This window comes from Camelina sativa, chromosome 4 (assembly GCF_000633955.1).
Source record: "Camelina sativa cultivar DH55 chromosome 4, Cs, whole genome shotgun sequence".
Taxonomy (NCBI): Eukaryota; Viridiplantae; Streptophyta; class Magnoliopsida; order Brassicales; family Brassicaceae; genus Camelina; species Camelina sativa.
Window position 1 is genome coordinate 17193346 of NC_025688.1, and position 10807 is coordinate 17204152.

Below are 10807 nucleotides of genomic sequence, written 5' to 3' on the forward strand. Positions count from 1 at the left end.
ATTTGTTTTCCTAGGGAAGTCAATGGGATGATTTCATTCGTTTGCTTTGTGAATGTTTGCGCTTAGCAGTTATCTACAGTTGCCCAATCCCTGCTGTTTCTTCATCAACTGGATTTGGAAATCCGGATCTACATTTCTTGGGTTCTGATGTTCTTAAATGTAAGCTGGAAAAGGCTAACTGGTACATGGTGTCTGATATTTTTCGAATTCTTCGTAATATATTGAAGCGATTGAGCCAAGAAGAAAATGAGGATCTTCTTGATGTATACTTGGAATCTGTCAACTCTACACTTGCAAAAGTTCCTTGGTGCCGAGTGGACGCTATTTTCTCTCATCAGCATGGTAGTGGAACTTTTGGAAGCACTAAAAACTGTGAGGAAGCAACAGTATTTCTTGGGAGCTTTGTTCAGTTTCTCTGTTCCGTGGTTCAGCAGGTTCCCTTTGCTGAAGATTCTGATGGTTTTGAACCTACACATTTGATCCTCCAAAAAACCATCGAGCTTGTTCCTGATCTCCTCCGTTGGTGCCATCCAAAGTTAGACAGTCAAAGTGTCTCTTCCATGTCAAGATACCTATGTCACAAGTTGCTGGTTCGTTTTTCCACAAGTTCAGATATCATCTTTGCTTTGTTTCTAGATTTCTCAGGATAGTAATAAGTTCATCCTACGCTAATGTCTCCCCCTTTTTGTAGGTCCTAATGATGAGGCTCACTTATCAGTCCAATATAAAATGTACCATTCTTCTTTCATGGCTGCAATATTTGCAACGCCAATTTCAAGGCTTTCTTCAACACACGCTAACAAGCTTTAAACCCATCCAAGATAATTGTTTGGAAGGTTCGCCATTTTTTGTGAGTTTGTCTGATAGGGAGGTCAGTGAGACGCATTCTAATCATTTGCAAAGACTTTCTGTGTTTCTGGGCCTACGGTGCTCCTTCACTCTGCTTTATTCAAGTAGACATACCGACAAGCACTGTGAGTTTGATTGTAGTAAGAAAGGAATGGAAGTGATGTTTAAATGGATTGAACGACAGATTCCAGGTGATACATTTTCCGACCACAGAGTTTATACCAAGAAGAGTGTTGTCTTTTCTGCATCCTTCGTCCGGTTGTTCATGCATGAGGTTTTAGTTTATCATTCTGTATTGTAATTCGTTTTTGGGGCTTTAGTTTAACACCGTACAGTAGATCTCTATTATATCTTCTCTATGTTTAATTGTAGGATGATCTACTATTTAAAGTCCTCCTGCAACTCCTGTCTGTACCATTGCATAGAGAAGAACTGTAAGTAGGGTAAAACACTGCCTTTTCTGCAAACAGTTACTCAGATTTCTGTGAGCTCTTATGGGCGTTATTTTTTAACTTATAAGGCTTAACGTGGAAGGGCATTCGCGTCAAGATGAGGAACAAACTATTTTCTTCCGTTTATCAACCTTGTTCAACCCTGTAGTCCTATTCTGTATATTTCTTTCAGAGGTTATTTTCATAAAGCATTCACATAAGGGAATCTCTTGTGCTATGTTGCATGTAGGCTTTGGTAATTTGTTCAATCACTGATGAGTTTTCTTAATGCGACACGTCTGTTTTTCCATTGTCAGTTGCATTATGATCATCAAGTCCTTCTTGATTACCTTATATCTAAAGACATCGGGGCTAGCTGTGCAGAGTACCTGCTGAGGTTAATCATTTTTATCTTATGTTACTTGCATATCAACTGCTCCATCCCTGCGTATTAAGATTGGATATGATCTGCTATTATGTTTGTGTGATAAACCAGCCATGTTAGCTCGGACTCTAGTCTTTGAATGATTTCTCTAGAAACTTAATGCGTTTCTATTGATTCCTGTTTAATAATATCCATTGTATTTTCCTGGTAGATGTTTGCGGGCTGTCTGTGATTCATGGACCCTATTTGTGGAATTCCCATTTGAAGAAAGTACAAATGCTTCATCTTCAAAGAGAAGAAAACTTTTGCTTCAGACTTCTGGCGTTGAAAGTAACTGTAAACTACATCCTCAGGCTTTTGAAGATGCCAAAGATTGTCTGCTTTCGTTGCAAAGTTCAGTTGTTAAGCTACATCAGAAGAAACTATTTCCATATAACCCAGAAGCTCTTCTACGGCGGTTAGTCTATCACCGCTACGATAAACTCACCCTATGTATATAGTCACCTAATATAACTTTTTGTCTATTTTGAGGCAGTTTGTCAAGGTTTCAAGAGCTCTGTCTATCCAACGAGTAATTTATCTGGACCAAAGGTAACCTTCAATTGCATACTCGATGTGCATTCTAAAGAACTGTTATATGGAAATTGTCATATGCTCAGTTGTTATTCTATATATTCGAAATCTTTGGAGTCTATAGAATTTTCCAAGAGGTTTCCATTTATTGACAAGAAAAATGTGGTGATAGAAGTCTCAATGTGGTCTTTAACCTCTCAGTCAATGTGGTGAGAAGGATCAGATGCCAACACAAAGAAGTCTCCTTTCCAGATCAAATTTTAGACTAATTGGCTACAGGTAGAATTGTAAGTAAGTTACGAGAATCTCATGTCTAATCGAATCTTCTTGGGGTTGTGACACAAGTGTAGCTGACATGAGTTGTGTTTCTGCAGAGAGATCCTAAATTCTTCGTTGGTGCACCTGCTATGAAACAGAGAGCATTATGTTCTTGCCTCCATAATCCAAATCTGAAAGGTATAGGATACTCTGGTCAAGCTAATGTGAAACTGCCCCAGCCAAATACAGTAAGCAATGAAGAAGTATCAAAATTACAGTGTAGGAATAACCAAAAATCACAAATATTGAAACTCCCTTATTCATATCATAGATGTAATTGAGCCCAAATCATACACAGTTGTTATCATTTTACATTTAGTTATATTTCGCTGCTATTTCTTGTAGCAGTTGAGAAAGTTGTTGTGGCTTAGTGAGCATAGCCATGTGACCAGCTTCTTCAATCCTCTTCACTTCGTTAGGCTCGTAGTTACTAATCATCCACTTCTGAATCTCCTCTGGAAGCACATTGTCGCCTTCACAGACAATAAAAACTCTCTTTCCAGATCCATACCTCTCCTTGGATATCAAATCTTCACCTCCCATTTCCTTAGCGTATAACCAGCTCGATTTCACCAACGCCATGGCTAATTCTAGATCCTGCAATCAAATTACCAACAGTGACCATTTGATCTAACACAAAGATTAAACACATATAGAAATAGTAAACTATGCCATAATCATAATAACTGTAGACTCACCTCTAATTGGCAATTACTATATGCCTTCTCCTTCATGAAACTAGTACCGAACAAAACTGAACTCGGAGGGTGTTCTGGTCCTTCCTCGAATGTAAACGCACTATCCATGGCGAAACCCTCTGGTAGTCTCTTAAAATACTGCATATATACAAACAAAATGTGACATGCGATTAGAAGATAAGTTCATAAGGATATGGTCTCAAACAAGATAAGAGAAATATAATTTTATTTCCGGCGACCTCTTGAATCAAAACCGCTGGAGGAGAATCATGGTGCGGCATATAAGCAGAGAGGAAGATTCCAACAGAGACTTTGGTCGGAAATCTTTCCATAGCGAGAGAAGTTCCAATGCCACCATAGCTATGACCAACGAGAACCACCTTCTCATTCTCAGGAAGAGACTCCATGAAACTCATCAAAGGCTCTAGATGCTCGGACACCAAACGAACCTTATCCCCCTTGAGCTTTGCAGCTAGTTTGAACCAGCACCATGCTCCATGACATGAGCCGTGGACAAAGACGAAGTGATGGAGTTGTTGTTGCTGCATGTGTTGTGTTTGCATTTGGTATTGTTTGGTAAGTCATGTTATCTTCGTCCAATTCGTGTTGTTATATAGGCAGCCATACCCATCATCACATTGGTTTAATTGAGGACACGTGTTGAATTGTTTATCCAAATAACTATAAGATATATAGAAAAAAATCTTTGAAAATCTTTATAAAAATGGGGTGAATCTATTTTGATATTTAAAAGATAGACAATTTTATTCAGGTACAATGTTTCAAAAGATTAGGTTATACTGTCGTCAAGATTTAGTATTTAATTAAGGTTTGAAATATATGGTTTAGAGTTTGGTTGGAATACCTTACCACTTTAAATGTAAAATTTCAGGTTGGCAGTTTAGAGTTTAATATATTTTATAAGAATATAAAAACTATGCATATTTATTATTTATTTTAAAATTAATTTCACCTATTTATATATATATATATATATTGAATAACAACCGTAAAAAACCGCCATAGTCTCTTTATAAATTCCTGATTTTCCAACGTTTTCTCTCTATCTTTCCCACCAATTCTTCTCACACACTGACAATCATGAGTGATAACATCCGGAAATCAGTCCAAGATCTGGATTTGGGTATCGATGATGCCCCAATTTCTCTTCCACCGGAGTTCCTTACTCGTGCCATATCCGTCAACCGCCACACCCTGGTTGTTACTCTTGTCGATCCCCGAAAGCAGAACCTTCAAGCCCTCATTCGTCAAATGCCACGAGTTTGGGGATTTGCGAACGAGTGCGTTGGTCGTATCCTTGACGGCGGAAGAGCACAATTCCGATTTCAGTTGGAGGATTCTCTGAATATGGTGCTGCGAAGGGGGCCTTGGTCATTTAATGATTGGATGGTTACAACCCATCGTTGGTATCCAAACATAAGTGAGACAAACATGAAGATCATACCCTTTTGGGTACAAATCCAAGGTATTCCTACTCTATGCTTAACGAATGATATGGCTAGGTGGGTAGGAAACAAAATAGGATATGTCTCTGATGTAGACTATGATGAGAACGGAATTCAAGTGGGTGCCGTGCGTGTTAGAATTGACTGGAACATAGATGATCCTTTGCGATTCCAAAAAAACATTCAGTTCATTGTAGATGAGAATACTGTGGTTAAGTTTCGTTATGAGCGTTTGAGGAATTTCTGCACAAAATGTGGATCACTCAAACACGATGTGAAAGAGTGTACTCTCGCTTTTGACGATCCTGAACCAGAAGACTCGGACAATGATAATGATGGGGACAACTCTGATGCTGGTGATAAGGATGACAAGGACATGTCTGAGGCAAATACCTTACCGTCCATGGATCCTGCGAGTCTCATACCTGGTCTGCAAATGCCACCACCATCTGGTCCTACTCATGGTTATGTTCCAGAAACGGTGAACATGAGGTCCCTTCCAAGTGTTTTCATAGACAAAGACCTCACTGCTGAACGCATTCGCTACTTAAATGCAAAGTATGCAGGGCAATTTGTTGACCAGTATGAGCAAAGGAACTTACTTGATGATAGTTCAGACAATGCAAGTCCAGAGTTTGTTTTCATGAAACGAAAACGGGTGCAGTTTGAATCTTCTTTTAACAAAGCTGAGGCTGCTGAAGAGTTGGTGGTCCTGAACCAATTTCGCAATAAGCATCAGCGTACACTCTCGGTGGACTCATGTTCTGTCAAGAAAGGCTTCGACGGAGGCGCGGGGGGCCCGGTACCCCAGACTTTCCAATATGAAGATCCTCTCATGGAATTGTCAGGGTGTAGGTCCTTCTTTAACTTCTTCTCGTTTGAAAAAACTCTGTTTTACTACTAAGTGTGACATTCTCTTCCTCTCTGAAACTCTAAACCAGGATGATGTAATAACTAACTTAAAGTGTGATCTAGGATTTTCTAATGCTTTTATTCAACCCCCTCAAGGAAGGAGTGGAGGTTTATGTGTGTTTTGGAACGACAATGTGCTATTATCCTTACTTTCACAGGATGAGAGACTCATTGATGTAACTGTAAACTATAATAATATTTTGTTCTATTTGTCTTGTGTCTATGGACACCCGATTCCAAATGAGAGAAAAGAACTATGGGACCGATTCGAACATCTAGCACAAACTCGTGATTTACCTTGGCTATTAATCGGAGACTTTAACGAGATAACTAATAACCGCGAAAAGATTGGCGGACCAATACGTGAGGATTGGACCTTCCGAGATTTTCGACATATGATCTCGATGTGTGATCTACAAGATATTCGTTCAAGAGGCAATCCTTTTTCATGGGTTGGAGAACGCCATTCTCACACGATCCAGTGCTGCCTTGATAGAGCTATGTTTAATTCTTCTGGAGCTGCAACATATCCGAATGCAGAGACTCTGTTTTTAGACTTTGCAGGTTCAGACCATCGACCTATTCTTCTCGATTTAAATGACAATATCAGACACAATCGACGCATTTTCCAGTTTGACAAAAGATTGTTGGATGTTCCTAATTTCCATGATGTTGTTCGTGATGGCTGGTTAACAAACAACGATGGTCTGGATATACCAATCAATGAAAGGATCAAAAACTGTAGACGATGCTTGGCAAATTTAAAGAGAGAACATCACCTCAATTTTGAAGAACGCATAGTCACAATTCAATCACGTTTAAATTATGCAATGGAGAGTCTGGATTCAAACTTGCGGAGAACTATCCCTACTCTACAAAATGAATTGACAAAAGCTTATAATGATGAAGAAAAACACTAGCAACAAAAGAGTCGAAACTTGTGGATGACTAATGGAGATCAAAATACTAGCTTTTTTCATGCCTGTGCTAAATCAAGGTTTGCAAAAAATTGGATTACCTCCATATCAGATGATCAAGGCAATGTATACCAGGGAGATAGGGCGATTGGCGACCATGCTCAAAACTTCTTTACAAATATATTCTCTTCTACGAATCATCATGTTTCCACATCGACCTTTGCTGACTTTAACACAAAGGTGTCAGATGAAGCAAATGAGCAGCTAACAAAAGTGTTCACTAGTGAGGAAATTTATGATGTTGTATGTTCGATAGGGGATGATCGTGCTCCAGGGCCAGATGGTTTAACGGTCAGGTTCTATAAAACCTGTTGGGGTACAGGTTGTCCACAAGTTATAAATGAAGTGCATTCTTTCTTTGAGACAACAGTAATGAAGCCAAGCATCAATCATACGAATATTTGTATGATACCAAAGATCGAAAATCCCCAAACTCTCTCTGATTACTGGCCAATAGCTTTATGTAACGTCTTATATAAGATTGTTTCTAAATGTCTGGTCCAACGCCTAAAACCTCATCTGAATGACATCGTCTCGGACTCGCAAGCAGCCTTTATTCCTGGTCGGTTAATTCAAGACAATGTGATGATCACACACGAAGTTATGCATTCATTAAAAGTCACGAAACGTGTGTCTCAAAATTATATGGCTGTTAAAACGGATGTCTCTAAAGCTTATGACCGTGTTGAGTGGAAATTCTTAGAAACAACTCTGAGATTATTTGGTTTTAGTGACAAATGGATAAACTGGATTATGGCGGTGGTGTCTATAGTCAACTATTCTGTATGAATAAATAGAGCTCCATATGGCCACATAAAACCAACAAGAGGCATTAGACAGGGTGATCCATTATCACCCTATCTTTTTATTCTATGCTCTGATATTCTTAGTCACTTAATTTCATCGAGTGTAAGAGACGACGATCTCAGTGGGATTCGGATTGGTATTGGGGCTCCAAGTGTTACTCATCTACAGTTTGTCGTTGACTGTTTGTTCTTTTGTAAGGCTAATAGAAAGCACTGCCAAACTCTAAAATATATTTTTGACATCTATGAATACTATTCAGGCAAAAAAATAAATACTTCAAAATCTATGATTACTTTCGGAAGTAGAGTCCAGGCGTATGCATACATCTTTGAAAAACATTTTAACTATTCCCAACCATGGAGGAGGTGGCAAGTATCTTGGCCTTCCTGAACAGTTTGGAAGTAAAAAAAAGGAAATGTTTGAGTACATTGTTGACAGAGTTAAAAAACGAACAAATGGATGGACTGCAAAAAAGTTATCTCCTGCAGGGAAAGCAATAATGCTTAATTCTGTAGCTCTATCTATGCCTGTTTATGCCATGTCCTGTTTCAAATTGCCATTGGGAATCACAAGCGAAATCGAGTCACTTTTAATGCAGTATTGGTGGGAAAAAAGCTCAAATCAACGAGGTATTCCATGGATTGCTTGGAAAAAATTACAAAAACCAAAAAAGGAAGGGGAATTGGGTTTTAGAGACTTAGCTAAGTTTAATGATGCCCTCTTAGCCAAGCAGGCATGGCGATTTATACAACATCCTGAGTCTCTCTTTGCCCGAGTTATGAAAAACAGATATTATAAAGATGACTCGATCCTAGATGCCAAACAAAGGAAAAATCAATCCTATGGTTGGTCATCTATCCTATTAGGATTAGACCTGCTTAAGAAAGGAAGTCGATTTATAGTGGGGGATGGTAAAACAATACACATAGGTTTGGATAATTTTATAGAGGAGCATCCACCAAGACTAGTTCAAACTATGCCACAACTATGTTCTACACTTATAAAACAAGTAATATCTAAGGTGGGTGATACTCGGCAATGGGACGTTTATAAACTCTCCAACATTGTCCCACAACCCGAGCAAGAGCTCATTCAAAGAATTCATCTTTCTCATGAGGAATTCCCGGACAAATTTATATGGAACTATACCCGATCAGGTACCTATTGTTAAATCAGGTTATTGGTTTGCTACTCACTACCATTTTGACCCGGGGGAGGATTTGAATATATCACATGGCTCAATTGAACTCAAAAACAAGATTTGGAAGCTACGACTCATACCAAAGGTAAAACACTTTATCTGGCGTATTTTATCAAAAGCTATACCAACCAGGACAAGATTGCGTAGCCGTGGAATGAACATAGACACTATCTGTCCCAGATGTCAACAATCTGAAGAAACAATAATCCATCTATTATTTACATGCCCTTTTGCTCTTATGACATGGCGTATTTCTGGTTCATCATCACTTCCTATAACTCAAATTCAATCGGATGTGGAGGCGAACATTTCTCAGTTGTTCTCTTATCATTCGCAAACACCCAACATTTGTGATTCGCTACTACCATTTGTTTTGCTATGGCGTATTTGGAAGGCACGAAATAACCAGGTTTTCAATAATTATCGTGAGAGTGTATCAAAGACGGTTCTTCAGGCAAAATCAGACACAAAAGAATGGATCAACAACTTACACCACATTCCACCGCCAATGTCAGTTATAAGGACATCGACTATCACCTGGTTACCACCGAATTATCCGTTTCTAAAATGCAATTTTGATGCAAGTTATGATCATTCATCAAGATAAGCAACTGGTTGATGGATCTTCAGAGATTTTCAGGGCGAAGCTCTGTTTTGGGGAGCGACAAGATTAGCTAATACAAGATCTCCATTAGAGGCGGAAACAAAAGGATTACTCACTAGCATTCAACAAGCTTGGATAAGAGGATATCGTTCAATAGTTTTTGAAGGAGACTGTGACACTTTAATCAAATTAGTAAATGGTCAACAATTTGATGCCTCTTTAACAAATCTACTCCAAGACATTAAAACTTGGGCTTCTAGATTAGACTGCTCATTTATCTTCATGAAGAGGGAATGTAATAGTGTGGCTCATTTTTTAGCAAAGTTTGGTTATGTTAGTTGTTCGTACTATTCCAACTCTGTATTAAAACCTCTTTCGCTAATTAACTCTCTCTCTAATGACTAAATTTTATCAATATATTTTCTTTGAGAAAAAAAAAATATATTAAATAACAACAATAAATGAAGTGGACCATATTTCTGATTTTTTTTTTTTTTTTTTTNCAATCATACTTATATATATTTTTTTAATTGTTTTTTGTACGCAATCATACTTTCATGAGTTCATCTAAGAATATGTTTACCCTCTTGTTCAAGGTTTGTCTTTCATAAATTTAGAGTTTATCTATAGATTCACATATATCCTTATCGATTCATTGACATGTATATAATAATTTTGTCACGTATTAGTTTTTTTTGTGTGGGTGAAACGTGTTTAATGTTATAAATATAACGTAGTTGATTATTCTTAATCAGTGGACTAACTGATATAGTATAAAGTTAACAAGACACAAAAAAGAATAAACATTAGTGGGTTAACATAGGGTTTTTACGCAAAAAAAGATAGAAAAACCGAAAGAAAAAGTCTTGGACGGTTAAAGTTGAGCACGTGGGAAAACATTGTGAAAATCCATATCGACAAATGTGAGACTGTTCTCTCTTTAAATCTTGTCAGATCGGTTAATAAATGATCCACTACTCGGCAATTTAAGGCCATTGGAACTTTTTCGAGTCAAATTTGGTATTCCAAACGTTACGAGAAAAAGCAAAATGACAACAGAGAAATATAACGTCTGAGAACGATGATAAAATAGTTAGAACTAGGTGTGATCCATTTATTTATATGTTTAATTTTAAGTTATCTGTTTGAGAGATATTTTATTTGATTCAAATATGAAAGAAATCTTAGATAGATAAATGACTCAAGAATCCTCAAACATATTTTCTATTTTTAAGTTTGTGTACACTTATAGATTTAGCAATAAATGTACATAAAACTACGTATAAGTTTAGGTATGAACATACGTATAGATATTATTTCATTAAAATAGTGGCTCTTCATTGCCGTCTTGCCGACCTTAAAAAAAAAAGAGTGCTCCTCATTTTTACAAACTCTTAAGTCTTATTAACAATTCTAGTCAGTCTCTTTTTCTTATTTTTATACTAAATTTAAAACAATATCTTTGAAGATAGATAGATTGAGAGTATAGCACAAGTCTTATGCTTATTCATCCAATATTTATGCACTTTCTTTTCTACAATATCCTTATAGTGATACTACTAAAAGATCATTTGGGGGATGGGGGG

General features: G+C 37.5%; 2 protein-coding genes across 2 annotated transcripts in view; one reads left to right on the top strand and one right to left on the bottom strand.

Annotated features, from left to right (window-relative positions):
• Window positions 1-2731, top strand: part of LOC104780873 — a 4379-nt gene extending 1648 nt beyond the window's left edge. Inside the window, exons 6-14 of the mRNA XM_010505414.2 lie at window positions 15-590; window positions 692-1123; window positions 1222-1283; window positions 1370-1475; window positions 1598-1677; window positions 1877-2122; window positions 2201-2256; window positions 2440-2525; window positions 2613-2731. Of these exons, the coding sequence (XP_010503716.1) occupies window positions 15-590; window positions 692-1123; window positions 1222-1283; window positions 1370-1475; window positions 1598-1677; window positions 1877-2122; window positions 2201-2240 (1542 nt within the window). The 3' untranslated portion in view covers window positions 2241-2256; window positions 2440-2525; window positions 2613-2731. The remainder of the gene's footprint in view (window positions 1-14; window positions 591-691; window positions 1124-1221; window positions 1284-1369; window positions 1476-1597; window positions 1678-1876; window positions 2123-2200; window positions 2257-2439; window positions 2526-2612) is intronic.
• On the bottom strand, window positions 2761-3843 carry LOC104780872 (methylesterase 10). Its single transcript, XM_010505413.2, has 3 exons — window positions 3494-3843; window positions 3255-3392; window positions 2761-3153 (listed from the first exon to the last, which is right to left on the bottom strand). The coding sequence occupies exons 1-3, from the start codon at window positions 3815-3817 to the stop codon at window positions 2872-2874; spliced, it is 744 nt and encodes a 247-aa protein (XP_010503715.1). The 5' UTR covers window positions 3818-3843; the 3' UTR covers window positions 2761-2871.

What these genes read in the sequence shown, in the direction of transcription:
- LOC104780872 (XM_010505413.2), bottom strand. Translation starts at nt 3,817, where the DNA reads ATGCAAACACAACACATGCAGCAACAACAACTCCATCACTTCGTCTTT. An exon ending in CAGCGGTTTTGATTCAAGAG is followed by an intron (nt 3,393 to 3,493) that starts GTCGCCGGAAAT and finishes GTATATATGCAG; the next exon opens with TATTTTAAGAGACTACCAGA. An exon ending in ATAGTAATTGCCAATTAGAG is followed by an intron (nt 3,154 to 3,254) that starts GTGAGTCTACAG and finishes ATTTGATTGCAG; the next exon opens with GATCTAGAATTAGCCATGGC.